This window comes from Cervus elaphus, chromosome 5 (genome assembly GCF_910594005.1).
Source record: "Cervus elaphus chromosome 5, mCerEla1.1, whole genome shotgun sequence".
Classification (NCBI taxonomy): domain Eukaryota; kingdom Metazoa; phylum Chordata; class Mammalia; order Artiodactyla; family Cervidae; genus Cervus; species Cervus elaphus.
Genome location: NC_057819.1, coordinates 92,541,167 through 92,559,749, shown reverse-complemented (window position 1 = coordinate 92,559,749; position 18,583 = coordinate 92,541,167). Strand labels below are relative to the sequence as shown.

The 18,583-nt window shown below is 43.7% G+C and overlaps 1 protein-coding gene across 2 annotated transcripts in view; it reads right to left on the bottom strand.

Annotated features, from left to right (window-relative positions):
• Positions 1-10,475: 10,475 nt before the first annotated feature.
• NLK (nemo like kinase) overlaps positions 10,476-18,583 on the bottom strand; it is a 124,088-nt gene continuing 115,980 nt past the window's right edge. The window contains exons 9-11 of one of the 2 annotated variants that reach the window (XM_043903150.1): positions 15,175-15,373; positions 14,158-14,251; positions 10,476-12,264 (exon numbers count right to left, since the gene is read on the bottom strand). In XM_043903150.1, the coding sequence (XP_043759085.1) occupies positions 12,210-12,264; positions 14,158-14,251; positions 15,175-15,373 (348 nt within the window). In that variant the 3' untranslated portion in view covers positions 10,476-12,209. The other variant, XM_043903149.1, reaches the window with a different exon arrangement.

The window sequence follows — 18,583 nt, the reverse complement described above, 5'->3', positions numbered from 1 at the left end:
TCTGGAAGACCCACTGGAGGGAGGTCTCACAGAATGAAGCCCAGGGTCACAGACCTGTCCAGGAGCTGCTGTTTGTTCGTTGAAACCCTGCTCTGAGATGCTCATGGTCAGCTCTGACCAACAGGTGGGCTGGGGTCCTCTGCCGTGAGGGCTCTGTACTGAGCTCTGTTGAGGTGCCTGCCCAGATGGACCCTGTGCCCTGGAGGGGCTACCCACGAGAGCCCTGTGGGCTGCTGGGTGCCTGCCCAGGATCTAGGAGTTAGGGCGAGGAGGGGTGGTGGCCGGAGACGAGGCCTGATGCCCAGGGGCAGTGGAAGCCTCTAGAAGAGCCAGTGGAGGGAGGCCACCCAGGGTCACTGACATGTCCTGGGGCTGCTGTTTGTTCAGGTCCTTCTCTGAGGTGCTCAGGGTCAGCTCTGACCAACAGATGTGGCAGGGCGGTGCTCTGCAACCAGGGCTCTGCGTGGGGTTCCTGTGTGCCCAGCCCTGCTGGGGTGCCTGCCCAGGTGGGCCCGGGCCCTGGGAGGAGTCTCCCCAGGGGAGCCCCATGGGCTGCCCAGGTGAGTCCCATGCTCTTGAATGTGTCTGCCCAGGTGAGCCGCATGGGCTGCTGGGTGCCTGCCCAGGTGAGCTCCAAAATCCTGGAGGTGCCTGCCCGAGAGAGCCCCACGCCCTGGGAGGGGTGTGTGAACTAGTGTCCTCTCTTTGCAGCTGTCACGGAGCTGCCTAGCAACTCCCGCATGGACACCACTGGGGTGAGACGAAACAAGGAGAGATTGCGAGTCCCTGAAGCCCCGCTTGGGCCTGGGCGAGAGCTACGAGGTCGGCAGGTGCGTGCTGGCTGTTGAGCTGCGTGAGGGAGGCCCCACGGCTACCTCTTGTTTTTTCCCACTGACACTGGGGAGCTCCCCACCCAGGACAGAGGGGCCAGTCTGCCCTAGGTGGGTAAGAGTTCCTGATGACCCTGCAGGGGACACTGGAGCGAGGGGGCCAGGCAGGAGGGGAGTGGGCACTCAGGCAGAGCCATGGGGCTCAGGGCCCCAGGGGGTCTCCTTCGGTCTGAACTGGGAGTGGACGAACAGTGGTGAGCGTGACCCAGAAAAGCCTCCCTGGTGACATGAGGCTGAATCCCCTTTGGGATGACAAGCCTCCCAGGTGACCCCCAAAACAGGATTGTAAGACAAATCCTGTTGAAAGAAGGTCTTGCAACATGAGTCCCACTGAGGAGGAGGTTTTGCAAAGCTAATCCCCCTAAGAGGAGGCTCTGTGAGTTCGTCCCCTCAGAGGGGGGACGTGGAACCTGCCAGGAGTGGGCCCTGGTAAGGGGTCGGGAGGTGCAGACCCTGCTGTGGCCCCACATCTGTGCTTCTGAACGGGTTACTTGCCTTCTTGGAGTTGTACCTTCCCGGTCTGTTTGAGGGGTGATGGCAGCGTGGATTGATTAGTGAGTTGCTCAGAACAGGGTAGAAGGAGTCTTGTGGGTATCTCACAGGTCTTGTGGGGATCTGGTCAGGAGAGGGAATCAGGGAATCGAAGCAGCTTTGCAGAGGAGCCCAGGGATGGGCTCGGTTTGGCGGGTCCTCCTGTTTCCTGAATCAGAGATGAGGAAGCCCCAGTGGGCAGTGGCAGGTTCATCCCACCTCGGAATCGTCTGGACCCCAAGGCCCAGCAGCCCCTGAGCCCTGGGTATGGACCCCCAGGGGGCAGGTAGGACGGGCTGGCCACCTCCTTCCTCCCCAGGATGTGCGAGGTCCAGGCTGTTGTCAGGGAGGACGGGGGTGGAGGGGGCGTCCCACGTGGGAAGAGGACTCGCCGGGGGCAGCTTGTGGACAGTGGACAGCCCACACCAGGACTGTGCGTCCGTGCGGGGGGTACTTGGGCACCAGGAGGTGCAGCTGGTGGGCCTGAGTTAGCAGGCTTGGGGAGGGTCCCGTGGTGGGGGTGGGTCGAGCTTCACTATGCTGGGCCTCAAACTTCGCTGGCCTTCTTTCTCCTGGTCACTGGGAAGGGGGCGCTGACGGGCGTCAGTGGAGGGACAACTTTTGTCCCCAGGGCCTGCCAGGGTTGGTCCCTCGGGCTCTTGGGGGAAGCCCATGCAGTGCCGGTCCAGCCGTGCCCACCAGGGAGGCCTGGAGGGAGCGGGCAGGAAGCTCTGGTGTGGCTAGCGCCTACGCACAAGCCTCCGAGCCCGTGTCCAGAGGGAGCTCTCACCCTGCACGTGGGGTTCAGCTTCTAGAGGGCTCGGATTATTTTCTAGACACAAAGTCCTAACATCCTGTGTATCCACGGCCGGTGGAAAGGCACATCCGATCTGGCGCCAGGGGCTGGCCTCTGGGCCCCTCCTGACTGGCCGCCCGGCCGCCCGTGTCACGTTGTCATGACAGGGGTGCGGGGAGGAGAGCAAGTGGTCCAGCCCCCCGAGGGGCCAGCTGTCCACAGGGCCGGTGCTGTGGCTGTCGGTGTGCCCTCCGCTCACGCCACGGGCAGAGACTACCGTCCCCTACAGATGGGCAGGTGGGCGGTCTGACACCTGTGGCCTGGGGTCGGCACGCAGAGGCGGCCGGCAGGGGGCGGCATGAGGTCAGGGAAGGCTCTCGGTGTGGGTGCAGATGCTGCCGGAAAACCTGAGTTCTTTGCTGAGAATATTGAGGGGCACTCAGGCAGCAGGGCAAACAGCTTCTTCTGGGTGCTGTTGTCAGGGAGTGGGGGTGTAGATAGGGGCTCAGCCTGCCAAACCCCAGGACCTAGCCCAGAATGACAAAAAGAAGTGGTTCTTCTTCCTGGTACTGGAGGGAAGGAGCAGACTTGCTGGGAGGAAGGCTCTCCAGGCTCAGCACATGCTCGTGTGCTCAAGGCTAAGACTGATCTCAGATGGTCTCAGCTTGAAGCAGGATTTTGGTTCCCAGGCAGAGATTGAAGTCCGGCCATGGCAGTGAGAGCGCAGAATCCTAGCTGCTAGACCACTAGGGGCCAGTGAGCCGTGTAGAAATGAATTTCCACATAGAGGTGGAAAGTAGTGAAGCGGAGTGGTTATTAGGAGGAAAAAGAGCATGTGTGGATAGACCCATGGGCGTTCCTGTGGTGATTTGACTCACTTTCATGGGGCACTTCTTTTAGGTTTCCTTTGGCCAGTCTTCTTGCTTTGCCTGGTTTGCCAACTGATGGACACTTTCAGTTCAGTTCAGTCGTTCAGTCGTGTCCAACTCTTTGGCGACCGCATGAATCGCAGCACGCCAGGCCTCCCTGTCTTTCACCAACTCCCAGGGTTTACCCAAACTCATGTCCATCGAGTCGGTGATGCCATCCAGCCATCTCATCCTCTGTCGTCCCCTTCTCCTCCTGCCCCCAATCCCTCCCAGCATCAGGGTCTTTTCCAATGAGTCAACTCTTTGCATGAGGTGGCCAAAAACTGGAGTTTCAGCTTCAGCATCAGTCCTTCCAATGAACACCCAGGACTGATCCCCTTTACATTGGACTGGTTGGATCTCCTCGCAGTCCAAGGGACTCTCAAGAGTCTTCTCCAACACCACAGTTCAAAAGCATCAATTCTTCGGTGCTCAGCTTTCTTCACAGTCCAACTCTCACATCCATACATGACCACTGGACAGTGGCTTCTGTATCTTGGCTGTTGTCAATAAAGCTGCCATGAACTGTCTATCCCGCTTATGATTTGTTGTGCTTCCTAAATTCAATGATTCCTAACTATGATCAAAGGTAAGACAATTTCAGCTGTTATTTAATATTGCCCCTCTTGTATCCTTTTATCTTTGGAACTCTGATTTTATATAGACCTGTTTCACTCTACCCCTCAAGTGTCAATATCTTTTATTATTTCCCGTGTATTTTTGTTTTCTGCTGTATATGAGGCAGTGCATACTGGGTAAGTTTTCACAAGTTTTAGTTTTTCTTTGATTGTGTTCAATCTGCTGTTTGTTTTTACTTTCAATGACTTTATTTTTCATTTGTGTGAGCTGATTTCCTTCCAGATTTGCCTGGTGGTATCTCAATGATTTTAGTCCTTGATTGGCTTTTGGATACCTTCATTTTTATTATTTTTTATTTATTTATTTATTTTTTCAGTGTTACAGCTCTATTTATTTAGATGATAGCAGGAAAATCCATCTTGGAGGTGTAAGGGCACTTCGATCCAAAGATGGGAAGAGAGGAGTGCCCCATCGTGTGGGGGGGTGGGGGGGGGAAGAGGGAGAGAGAGGGAGAAGAGGGCTTTGGGCGGGGGGAGAGGGAGAGAGAGTTGGATACCTTCATTTTTTAAAAAAATTATTGATTTTTAATTGGAGGATAATTGCTTTACAATATCCTGTTTGTTTCTGCTGTACGTCAACATGAATCAGCCATAGGTATACACATGTCCCCTCCCTCCTGAACCTCCCTCCCACCTCCCACCCCATCCCACCCCTCTGGGTTGTCACAGAGCCCTGGATCTGAGCTCCCTGAGTGATACAGCAAATTCCCACTGGCCATCTGTTTTACACGTGGTGATGTATATGTTTCCGTACCATTCTCTCAATTCGTCCTTCCCCCACTTTGTCCACAGATCTGTTCTCTGTGTCTGCATCTCCACTGCTGCCCTGCCAATAGGTTCGTCAGTACCATCTTTCTAGATTCTGCCTATATGCGCTAATATACGATATTTGTTTTTCTCTTTCTGACTCATGTCACACTGTATAATAGGCTCTAGGTTCATCCACCTCATTTGGACTTTTTAAAAAATTTTTGCTGTACTGGGTCTTCGTTGCTGGGGGAGCTTTTCTCTAGTTGTGGCAGGTGGAGGCTGCTCTCTAGTTTCAGTGAGTGGGCTTCTAACTGTGGCTTCTCTTGCTGTGGAGCGCAGGCCCTGGGGCATGGGCTTCAGTAGTTGCGACTCCCCGGCTCTGGAGCACAGGCCCAGTAGTTGTGGTGTACAGGCTTAGTGGCTCCGCGGCAGGTAGGGTCTTCCCAGATCAGGGGTCAAACCTGTGTCCCTGCATTGGTGTGTGGATTCTTTACCACTGAGTCACCAGGGAAATCCTCTAAATATTCTTTAAGCATAATCAGTTTGTATTCTGCATCCAGTACTTCCAGTAGCCAAAGTACTTGGTTTGTGATGGTCTCTCATGTATGTGCTTAGCCATGCTGTGCTGAGTACATCAGTTGTGTCTGACTCTTTGCCACCCCGTGGATGTAGCCTGCCAGGCTCCTCTGTCCAAGGGGATTCTCCAGGCAAGAATACTGGAGTGGGTTGCCATGCCTTCCTTCAGGAAATCTTCCCAACCCAGGGATTGAACCCACACTGGAGGTGGATTCTTCACCAGCCGAGCCACCAGGGAAGCTCTTACGTATAGTGGCTATTTTCCTGTGCTTTGTAATTTGGGTTGTGAGTTCCTGTTTGGGTAGGCCCTGTCTACCAGAATCTCTGGAGCCTCAGTTAAGGCTGCATTTCCCTCCAAAGAGCACCTGTGTTTGCTTTTGCCAGACACCCCAGGGCACTGCCAACTGAGGTGTTTTAGGTTAATATCTTGATTTGAGTTTCCTAAGCCTTGATGGCAGCATAAATCTGAAATCTGATGACATGTAAGGACACATTTGTGCTTTAAATTTCTGTGGAGGACTTTTTCCCCACTGGAAGCTGAGGCTATAACAGACACATTTCACTGTGGCAGGTAGGATTTTTTTTTTCCCCGACAGAGCTTTTACTGAAGGTATAGCCCTATTAATGTCTCAACGACATGTGGGAGCCTGTTTTAATTCCGTATCTTGCTCAAGGCCACATATCCTGTCTTCCTTGTAGCTGTTGTTAGCCAAGATTTTGACTTCTTTGTGCCTCAGTCTTTCTGTCAAAGGTGGAGCTAATAGTACCCACGTTACAGGGTTGTTGTAAAGTACTTGGAGCAGGGTCTGGCATATAGTAATTAGTCAATAAACATTAACTGTTAGTGTTAGCTGTTATTTTTACCAGTTGGCAAAAGGCCTTAGGAAAGTAGTGGCTCGTGATCTTTTAGGTCCTTAAAGAATCCCCTTTCTGTAAGCTCAGCTATTTATTTAATGTTTGTTATAATCATCAAGAAATACAGGGTGTTTATGTAATTTTTCATTGTTGGTGATGTACAGCTGATTTATAATAGTGTTAGTTTCAGGTGTATAGCAAAGTGATTCAGTTATAAACATGCATCCATACACATGGTTTATTAGAACATACTGAATATAGTTCCCTGTGCAATACAGTACCTTTTCTTTTGTATATGGTAATGTACACCTATTAATCCCACACTCCCAATTTATCCCTCCCTCCCATTCTCCTTACCGTGTTTTCTGTTAGTGAATCTGTTTTGTAAATAAGTACATTTGTACTTTTTGTTAGATTCTACACAGAAGTGATACCGTATTTGTTTTTCTCTGACTTATTTCACTGTATGCTAATCTGCAGATCCATCCATGTTGCTGCAAATGATATTTCACTTATGACTAATATTCCACTGTGTATATGCACATCTTCTTTATCCATGCACCTGTTGATGGACACTTAGGTTGCGTCCGTGTCTTGGCTATTGTAAACAGTGCTGCTGTGAACACTGGGGTGCTTTTATCTGTGTGAATTGGAGCCTTTGTCTTTTCTGGATGTATGCCCAAGAGTGGGATTGCTGAATCATATGGGAACTATTTGTAGTTTCTTAAGGAACCTCCACATGTTTTCTGTATAGCTGTTTGTTTCTAAGTATCTAATCATCTATATTGCTTGAAATAAAAGTTCAAGTATTTTTGCTGTACTTAAAAAGGTCTGAACACAACCAGTTGCAAAACTCAGCTTAACCTGATTCTTGATAGATGAAAAAGCATGGGTGTTAACGATTTGGTCATTCTACTAGTCTTTATTTGCAATCTATATGATTGCAATGATGTATGCTGTTGTCTATCTGCTCAGTCATGTCGGACTGTTTGCCACGCTATAGACTGTGGTCCACCAGGCTCCTCTGTCCGTGGGGATTCTCCAGGCAAGAATACTGGAGTGGGTTGACATGCCCTCCTCCAGGGGATCTTGCCAACCCAGGGATCAAACCCAGGTCTCCTGGATTGCAGGGGGGTTCTTTACCACCTGAGCCACCAGGGAAGCTATGATGATGCATATTAGACATTAACTTTTAAGACCGTTGTTGGTAAAAAATAATTGAATGATGAGTTTTGGTAAATAGTATAGAATGAAAAAAAGTTCACAAATGACTAGACAGGGCCACATCTGAATCTGGCAAAAGTGAGGAAGCCTGTATAGCTAAGTACCTGTTGATTTTTTTCCAGTATGTCTAGTGGATGGAAAAAAATTTTTTTAATGTGGTTTGAATGTCTTGCCTTTAAAACAAGTGTAGTCAAGTGAAAAATGATTTAGAAATCCTGTACTACTACCACACATATGAGCAACGGCTTATCTGGGGGAAATTTGGTTAGTTGGTTCTACCTTGAGTTATTTTTCTTCATGGAAAAGTCATGACAAAGAATAAAAATATAGCTAAGAGGTAATAAATTCAAGTTACTCATTGTTTGCTAGAAAGTGGCTCAAATGTAAAGCTCTAGCTCTGTGTTCACGTGGAACAACCTTCCGTATCAGTCCAGTGGACAGGACCGGAGGCAAGCGGAGGCTCCTCTCTAGTTGCGGTGGGCGGCTTCTCACTGCTGTTGCTTCTCCTGTTGTGGCGCACAGGCTTCAGTAGTCGTGACGCGTGGGCTTAGCTGCTCTGGGGCATGTGGGACTTCCTGGACCAGGGATCAAAACCTGTGTCTCCTGCAGTAGCAGGCAGATTCTTTACCACTGAGTCACCAGGGAAGCCCCCATAATATGGTTTTTAAAAAGAAATTACAATATTGTCTTTATTAAGATTTTTCTTCTCAAAGATAAACATTCTCAAAAACTCTAAGGTAAAGCTGCTCATTAAAAAAAAAATGGTATAATTGCTATAATTAAGAAATGGATAAAAATAGTTGGCTGTGGAGATGAAGAGCTGTGAAAATGAGTATTATCAAAACATAAAAAAAAACCCATTTTTATTACTTAGAGATCTTTGAGTATTTCCCTGAGACAGCAGGAGGCTGACAACTGTTTGAATCTGTTGAAGTCGGCTGCCTAAGATAAACACTGACCTCTTAGCAAGAAGATCTGCATGTTAAACATTCTAGCAACAGAAACCTGAAAACGTAATTTACCACTTATTTCCCAGTATTTGGGCATTGTTCACTCACTGGCAAAGGTCACAAGAAAATGTTATCACTTAGGTGTTTGATTCTCAAAATATTTTAAACCTGAGAGACAAAAAACTGGATGTTAAATCAGTGAGTAGTATCAGTCTCTTCAATTCAGCCCTGGTCCCAAAATGGAAAACAAGATTGAACAGCATTTAGCTTATTCACTGGAAATTTTTTTTACTATTTTTTCCTTAATGGGTGTGTCATTTAAAACATTGAGATCAAAGTATATCAAAGAATGGAATGCAAAATGTGCATGAATTCTGGAGCTGAGATGGGAGTGAGGAGGACTCTGATTTTGGGCTTATCTAAGTGGGTGGATGGTGAAGCCCAGGGTCGAGGGGTAGGGAGCTGATAGAGCACTGTAACTGGAGTCATTCGCTTCCATCTCACCTGCCAAAAAAGAAAAGCCTGGTGCTGTGCTGTGAGGAGCATTACCCTGGCACTGGTCCCATCTTAATGTGAATAGGCCGACTCAGGGCATGACTCTGCCGCCCTTGCCCCCAAGCAAGTCATTTCCCTTCCACAGTTGCTCATGAAGTGCTCAGGATGGCCCTAGCTGGTTAAGCCTCAACTATTTTGCTAGTCGAGGAAGTGGGAAAAAGAGCTAATGGGGCAATAAGAATGATGGGGGAAGAAACGTTAATTAATTTCACTTTTTAAAAATAACTTATTTCGCGGCACTGGGTGTTAGCTGTTGCATGTGGGATATATGACCTGATCAGGGATTGAATCCGGGCCCCCTGCCTTGGGAATATGGAATCTTAGCCACTGGACCTCCAGGGAAGTCCCTTAATTTCATTTTTGACATGGGTGAGGACCTATAAGATACCCAAGTAGAAATTTCTAGCAGCTACCTAGAAAATGCTAGTGGAAGTATCTGGGTATAGAGATGAGATTTGGAGTCATTCTCTTATAGTCAACGAAGGCAGGAGGGTAGATGAGGTCACAAGGAGAGTGTCTCTCGCAATGGAGCTTGGCTGCACACTGGGAGGACTTAAACAAAACCAAACCACAACAAACTGATGCCTGACCTTGCCTCCAGAGATTCTGGGGTGCAGCCGTGAAATTTCTGAAAGTTCTCCAGGTGATTCTACCAAGTAACCAAGTCAAGAACTTTGACTTTAGGATGGTAACCCAGGATTGATCCCTAGCCAGAAAACACAACATGTTAGGATAAAGGAAGGAGCCTGTAAGGGAGAGCTGTGGCCCCTAAGAGAAAAAAAGAGTTGTGTTTCAGCAGGCAAGGAAAGATCTGAGGAAGGAGAGGTGGAAGAGTCATTGCAAGGAAGACACTAAATGTGTCCATTTACTGCTGTGCTGTCTAGACAACAGCCCCCACCCCAAGCTGTCTTAATTTAAAATCCATGCAAGTTATGCATCCTATTCTTTAATATATTTTAAGTAATATTTAAAATGACTTACCATACAGAAAAAATAAAAATTCCAAATCTTACAAGCTAGCTCAAGAGATTATCTCCATATTCCAGGTTCTTATAACTTAAATTGCAAACAAACTGCAGCTGCTTCCAGCCTTATCTGTCCATACTGACTACTGGCTGTGTACACACAATTCTGCAATTATCAACAATTTTAAATTAAAGAATAAGGCACAAATCCCCTGGTTAGATGAACAAGTTTTCTCTAATACCTATGAAGAAGTACACATGATATCTACAACCCCAAGAGTATTCTTGTTTTATCCAGCCTCAGGGAACGTATTCTTAAGTTAGGCAGTCTAACACGATAGACTGGTACCAGACAGGCAGTCTGGCATTGTGTCTTGATCACATCACCACCCAGCTGGGCCTACTTCTTTAGCCGGAAGTACCTCTGGGATGCCAGGGGCAGGAGGCAGTAAGGAAGTGGAGGGAGGGGTCAAGCCCCCTAAGCAGTCTGCTGCTCCGGAGCAGTCCACTTTTGTTTAATATAATGGACTCTACTGTATTGGAGTTTGATTTCACATGAAAATAGGATTAAGAAAAATTCGAAAACCACTGGGTTAGACAGACTCTAAGGTCTGGAAAGACGTTCAAATTGTATACATTTAAATCACAGTATCTCTGAGTATGTTTTTGGCAATTTAAAGTCTCTGAGAAGGTTTAAAAATAACCAAAAACCCACAACTAATTTCCTCAAAAATTGAAATGGAAATATAAATAGGTAATGTCTCAAAACTTTGCAAATGCAGGCTGCAGGCTGTACTGAAGAGAAAATAAAGGAATTGAAATAAAGCGGCTGACGCATCTTTTTCAAATGTCACATTTAATGTTTTCACCACTGTACTTCAAATCTACATTGTACAAAGTGACCAGTAAGTGTGCCACGGTAACTGACCAACCTCTGAGATTGTACCTTTCACACCAGTGTCTTCTTGGGCTCTTTTGATACTAAACACGTTTCTCATTCAAGTGAATTGAAATGCTTCAGTTGGGTTGATTCTCAGGAGCCTCGTAAAAAGAAAACAAAGATATTGCACCATCTTTGTTTAGTAATTCAATGTTTGTTTCTTTCACAGCAAATAATTACTTCATTGAAGTTAAAACTTCCAAACATAACTTATTAATAGTCTTCAAATTCAGCTCAGATCACTCAAGATGAAAATACTCTGCTAAATACAGATAACTTACAATAACTTTAACAGTTAATTGTCCATAACACACACCAAGGTTTTTTCCTAGACCAATTTTAAGACGATCCATTAGTATTCCTTGTACAGGTGAAAAACGATCTTCAATTTTCTTGTCTTTTTATTTTTAATATAAAAGTTGGAAGGGACATTCAAGTTTCAAGTCTCCACATTGAACTTAAAAAAAAAAAAATAGTCATCATCAGCATGTGGAGGTAAACAAGCCAAGTTGTATAACTCCAGGAGGTAGAGGCCTTCAATTTGTATTCATATATACATATGCACAGAAGAATTCAGTGTTCCAACAGAAAAAAAAATTTGTCAAAAAGTAATAAGTTATTTACTACTGTGACATTTCAAGACTCCCACAGCTTTGCCTAAGGACACAAACACATTTGACATAATTCCCTATGTGCCTTTTTTTGTGGCTTAAAATTTTTTTTAAATTTGTTTTTATCTTTATTTATTTTTTTTACTGTCCAGTGCAGGAAAAGTCTCACAAAATTTCACAGACCTAAAATGTGCAAGCTAGTTCTCTCTCTATACAGCAATGTTGGGATTCTTTTGAAATTAGCCCAGAAATGAATTATTTACACACATGAAAGATGCATGCTTGGGGATTCTTTTATGTAAGAAAGAGCAGAAAAACTTCTAATAAAAATAGATTAAATATATATATATATATTTATACTGGGTAAGGAAAACAAAAGTTTAGTCTCTCCTAGTCACAAACTCATTCTCTCTACCCACAACATTGGATTTTAGACAGCACACATCACCGTCACGGCTCTAATGAGAAGCTAATTATAGGGCTTGATCATTAGGTGGCATGCCCCCCTCCCCCACCCCCCCAGGTGCAGCCACGATCAGCTCACGTGGCTCCATGATTGGTCGCAGGCAAGGTTTCTAGATTCTTTTGTTTTAGAAAACCCCAAATTTTCAGGAATGGCTCAAATATCAAAATGTATGACTGTCCTTTGTGTGTGTGTGTGTGAACAATCTCACTTCATATTTTTAAAAAAGAAAAAACAAAACAAACACAAAAACCCCAAACTCCCAAATTTGGTTCAATTCTCTTTTGTTCTGAGGTGAGCCATAACAGCTGCACTAAATTCATAAAACATGTGCAACTCTGGGTAAAATATTTTTTCTTCTAAAAGCACAACCACTTTACAAGATTAAAAGTCTAGTAACATTTCTAAATATTATTCCTATCATACAAGTAGTGGTTGTTAATTTAAAACTTCATTAGTAAAATTACAGTACAAGCATGATTAACCTCCAGAATTGCAAATCCCAGACTCCAGTGGAGAGCTACATAACATCTTCAGTAGTACATTATCTTCCACCGTCACTCCCACACCAGAGGAGATGGGGGCATCTCAGACGGCTGAGCAACAGTGGAACTGGAAGAGAACGGAGACACGGTGAGCTGGCTGTAAGCACCACAAAGGGCAATTCACTGCTGCCTGTTCCCCACTTCCTCTAAAAAAAAAAATAGGGTCAAGTCCATTCCTGGAGTTTTACTTCTTTTCACTTCTCTAACGGTGCATCTGTCCACCTCCAGAGGATATGGGGTTGAATAAATGAGTCTGTGTAAAGTGTTTTTCATGGTGCCTACTTCCTAATATGAATGGAAGCTATTATAAGTAATAATGCCTATAATCAATTGGGAAAATAACATTAAAGGATACAGAATTATCCATTTAAAAGTAGCTTCTCAGAATAAGGTTATTTTAAGTGGGGACCTATTTTGAATGAGCCTCATAAGCATTCTTTTATCAAGTTTTAATTGATAATCATTTAGCACTTGTTATCCACAGATCTGTTTTGTCGTTATTTCACAGCTCTCTCTAATGTTGCCAACTAAGATTATAGACTCGAGGAGGCTGGTGTCACTCTGCTTCCTTGGGGCCCAGGATAATTAATAACTTGCACCTGAAAGGTATTAAAACACCTGATTGACTGGGTCACTGACTCTTAGGGAAAAATTTAAAACAGTAATTTAAAACCATAGAGATGTAAAAATGCAACTTCATTCCTTCTTTCTACAGAAGCATACATGGAAGGAATGAAAGATGACTTAAAAAATTCTTGACCTTGGTTCAGTAAATTCGATCCCCTTCAACACTATATCCAGGCCACTTAAAAGGAGGAAGTGTGAGGGGAAGGGAAAGAAAAGCGAGGAGGAGCGGAAGAAGGAGTGGGAGAAGGGCAAGAAGAGCGTGGCCTCTCAGATCAAAGCCCCCTACACGCTGCTCTGTGACACCCCGGCCAGACCAGTGCACCTTTTTCCTTTGCCACCCGGCCTGATGTGAGCCTTTGTCAACAGAGGGCGCTAGAGGGGTGCTGCAAGGCCGCAGCATTAGGAAGCGGCTTTCCTCCAGGTTCCGGTGTGCCTTTTCTTTTTTTGGAGGGGCTTTGGTCTACCCAAACTTTCTCTGCTCCCAGCAGGCTCTCTGACGCACCAGCTCAGCCCACCCCTTTTGAGAGTTTCTTCACCACCCTCAATGCTGTGTTCCTGTGGCAGCTAGCTGCTCTCCAAAGAGGTCCAAATCTTATTAGCCTGGGGTGGAGGGGTTTCCTCTGAGTTCTGTTTCTTTCTGTTCACTCTCCCTTGGTCCAGAGGGAGTGCTTGCTTTTCTGCATTTGCTACTTCGGACTCCTCAGCATCCTCTTCCATGCCTTTGAGTGATTAGCCATCTTTTCCTAGTTAATGCTTGTTATTAAATTTTCCCTGTCGTATGACTAGGTGGGTTTCTTTCTCCTGGTGGACCATGACTGATACAAGGAGTCAGGGAAAAGAAATGAAGGAGAAAAGGACAAACACAAAATGAGGCTTGCTAGGTTCTAGAGGAGGATTATAGCTCTTGAGCCAATCAGACTGTTGGCTTCTCTTCTAAATAGGATATATCAGCAGTCCACCTATAACATATGCTTTTCTTGCTTGCAGTTATCATTAAGGTGGTGGGGATGGCAGTGGGAACCGAGGTGACCACGTCCAACTCCAGCACAGTGGCTGCTGCAGAAGGAAGATCCCCACACACTTGATCAGGCAGCATAATGGTCATCTGGGGAAAAACTGCCAAGGCAACCACAGTGAGCTGAAGCGAGAGTGGAAACACATGTTCACATTTTACATGTGCTTTTGACTAAAGCCAAAACTCATAATAGGAACTTTCTGTTGGACCTTTTATTCATGTTATCTAATCTAAATAAAACAAGAAATATGCTGAATAACAAACTCACAGTGGCATCTTTTTAATTCTAATAAGGAAGTTAGAGTTACATATAGTTACCTAATAAAGCTCTTAAAAGCAGCAGACTGAGGGTTGATGCAGAGAGGCACTCTGTTTCCTTTCTGCTGTTCCAAAATGAACTGGTGAATGATTTCTGTGGAGAAAACAAACATCATACAACCCATGCCAATGTGCAGGCCTGGGAGCAGTGGATTCTTGGGTTAACTCTAGTCAGCATCTGAATGGCGTTTCCTAGTGGTTTAGTTAAATCAAACACACACGTCCTCTCTCAGGCAGAATTCAGTGGAACTTTCCTGAAACCGAGACGACAGGTGCTGCTAAACGCAGGCCAACCCCCTCAAAGTGGCATTACAGGGGCTGGAAATCCCACCCGTGGGAGGTGTAAAATAGTGTATAAATTTGAGAGTGCCTCTACTGGGTTGGCATTATAAATGAACTCTTCTAAACTGCTGGTTAATTATTGCTTTTTTGAAAATCACTTAAAAAACTTCAGTTGGTATTTAGGTACATAGTTTCAGGCTGGTCACTTTGGGGACAATTCTTTTCTAAAATGTCCTACAGCAGACACTTAAAACCACTCAGAATTTTGGATGTCATTAACCTCCACCCCAACAGGAGATCTCGTCAGGAAATTTTATGACTAGACTATCGGAAATCCCCTTCTTGTCATCATCTAAGGAATGATTCCCTCAGTGGCTGTTTATTCTTTTTAAAGCTTTGCATGTTATATAAAAAAGTCCAATATGTCTCATTCCATGCAACCACACTGAGTGAATACATATTAAATATATTGAGTCACAGTAAGTCAGCTTTAAAAACAAGAACAAAATGTTCATTCCTCTGCCAGACCTTCCCTTGGATATAAAATCAATGTTTTTATAACACACATAGCTTTCTTGGCTTATATACTCTGGACAAACGGCTATATGCAAGTTTTTAAAAATAAACATACAAAGGAGCTTTGATCATCATCCAGACCTCAATTTTCCACAGTCACATAACAGAAAATGTTGTTATAGTCATCTCACCTGGCGGAAGGCCAAAAAACACACTCACCTTTAACCTGTCGAACAGAACTGAGGTTCTTCTCAAAAGTGTCATCGAATTTGGGGTTGGTGACGGGCTCAAAGTCACTGGTATAAACTCTTCCAGTAGATGTGGAAAAGCAACATTTACACATACATGTGTGATATCGTAGTCGCCCTTCATCTAGGTAGGGGTGGGCTAAGGCATCCTTAGCGGATATTCTTTTGGACTGAAATAAAATTGAGAGACCAGCACATCAACACTACAGATAAACAGAACTGTCCATACAGGGGTCTTTCATGAGCCACAGTGGCTGCTTTACACAACTTACACTTAATTTACAGTACATCCTGCATAGAGGGGTGACTGCAGATGGTTGAGGGTTAAGAGGATAATTGAATTTAGAGGCCGGTAATATAGCAGTAGAGGGAGTTTTTGACGTAAGACAAGAAGCTACTGTTATAAACCACCACACGCAACCAGAAAGCACTTAGAAATGACTTTCTGCTAAAATCCTGAAAAGTTTCCTACCTTGAAATAGATGTGTGCAGGGTCAAAAATGATAAATATCATGACATTTAAATATGCAATGCTTTGGAAGGGGTACATTTACATTTTAAGTAACAGTTGTATTTTCTAAATATGTTTCAGCACTTAGAAGAGATGTGATCATGGTGGCAATTTTACAAAGCTGCTTGAAACTTCATCTTCCTGGGTACCAAATCAACTTGAGCAAAAGCCTGACTGAAAGCTGCTGGGGTTAGGCAGCAGCTAATAGCCTGCATGCCATGTTTTGATACCCATCCCAGTGTGAGTATCAGCAGCCTGGGGTTTTCTGGCACTTCAGATCAGAATACTGAGTGTACCAGTTTCCAGTTACATACACCATAAACTTTCAAACTCGCTTCTCCACGAAAAAAGAATAAAGCTGTCCCTTCTTGTAGCTCAGTGGATATGTCAGTACTACTGAGAGAAAGTGGATTTTAAAGGATTTAAGGATGACTCAGTAGCAGAGAGTAGAACACAAACTGACCCTTTGCCCTGCTTCCAGTCTGCCAGCACTTCATATGACACAACTAAGAAAGAGAAAACCATTTGCATTCAAACCCGGAATAACTGGATCCTCCAACTGATTCTGGCCCCTCAAATAATAGAACGCTAAATATTCCCCTAAACCTGGATTCCCTAGAAAAACACATTATCTCTGAGTTTTTGCTATGCTATATTAAAAAGGCACGTCATGACCTTTTGGGATACGCTAACAAGAGAAATCAGCTGTTGATCTACCAAGAAGAGTTGAATGTAAATCTTACAACCCGGTCTTGTTCCTTTTGCTGCTTGTTGTGTTTTGTTATTTGGTGACATAGCCTTTCTGAAGTCTGACACTAACATGCTTAGCAACTAAACCTTTTCTTTTTTCCTAAATGAGTCCAACTATTCCCAGAGGCTCTTCCGCTGGGATCAAGGTCTAATGTCAGAACCAAAAAATACAGGACAGGATACCTTGCCTGGGTCTGGACCCCTCTGAGTCCACAGCATCTCCAGCCAGTCTCAGGTGCGGGGTTGAGAGCTCTTTGGCTTTTGCCCATTATCTGGTTACCAGCCAAGTCTATTTCTGTTTCTGACTGAGCATGGCTGATCGTGTCCAAGCTGGTGGCAGCAGTGATTAAATCTGGGTTTTATCATACAACCTTGCAGTCATTTCTGTCAGGGGCAGATGTCAGAAACTGGGTCCCTGTCAGCTGTGCACCGGCAGATGGAATCTGGTCTCACTGTTAGTCTTTGTCTGGGGCTTCTGGTATTTCCTGGGATTTCAGATGCACACCTGAAGAGATTCTGGTGTTCCCTAACTACGGATGGCATGCTCTGTGTCTGTCTGTCTTGTGCACTAGTACCAGGTCCGCTGACGTGTCTCACCTTACAAAAGAAAAGCCTTTGAGCAAAGAGCAAATCAAACCCTAGCATGCAATGATCAATTTTCATTTCTCTAAACAAATTAAAGTCTCTTTGGGACTTCTGAAACAAAGTTAAAGAAAGGAGACTGTCACTTTGTAAGGGTATGAACACTGAAAAACTATCCTATAAAACTGAAGTGAAAAAAAAAAATCACAGAATTTCTCAGATTTAATAGTGATGTTCGTTTGAAGTATCTGATGTTGCACAATTATGTCCTCTATGTCTTAATTACATCTTGTTTCTTGATCAACGTTTGTAACAGGTATGGATACTTGTTTTTATGCAATTTTGTTGCTTTATCAAAATTGGCTCTTCTAAGTTTTGAATAAGAGTGATACAATTTTCCATTTTACAAATATAAATGGATGTACTTTGTATACTTCTGAGAGGAGTTAATACATCATATTATGAGATCTCTTAAAATCAAATGGAGCCAACTCCTATTGCAAGTGGCTTTTAGAAACAATAATAACATGTTAAAGGCTATAAAAAGAAATGGAAAGATATAAAAACATTATTCTTCCTTATGAATGAAGTATTTTGGCTCTTTAGAAATTTTTTCTTGCTCAAGTTGTAACTCAAAAATTAAAAAAGCATTAATTGTGAGTTAAAATAATACTATTACTTAATTACTAGACCACAAAGTAAGCAAAATATTTCTCATAAACAACTTAAAAGTTTTCATAATTATATACAAGATGACTCTTTGGACAAATCAGTATGAGTTAATAGTTAATAAAAATTTAAATACACCCGCCTGTTTTCTTTCTGATTTTACTGTCATGTACAAATAATGCTAATACAATATTCTGGTTTCTATAAGTTTTAGGATTTTACCCTCATAAAAAGCCTAATCATTTTGAATTTTTTTCCTACTGGAAAAATTATGTGTTCAACTAAATTAGATAAATGATAATAGGTAATGTGTTTCTAAAATGAAATTTGTCTTTTGTATGCTAAAAATTCTAAAGACTTAATGAGTTAACTTAAAATTTAAACTCCTAATTCTTAGTTAACATTAAGACCTTACTAATATTGAGTTAATATGTGGTCTTTGGATATATGGGCAACATAATTTTAATATACCTAGGCTCTTAATTAATATATTATTTAGCAGCCATCAACAAACAGTTAAAAAAAAAGATGGCAAATACCTTTGGGTTAAAGTACATATGTGTTTAAAAAGCATAAAGGAATGTGTGATGAAGGAAAGATGTGTGTGTTAGAAAACAGATATGCTTTTGTTCATCAAGAGAAAAAAGTGAATAATTGTCTAAATTCCTAATAATTATTGTTGTACTTTTAAAATATTGCTTACAACTGTTTATTGTCTTTAGACAAATTAAGGTCTCTGGAGATTTGTTCAATGTCTTCACTATTTTGAGGTAATAGTTAATTACATCTTTTAAAGTTATTTATTGTACTCCATCCTTTTCAGTACTGTCGGTATTATTATAATAAAAGAACCAGTGCCCTTTCATCT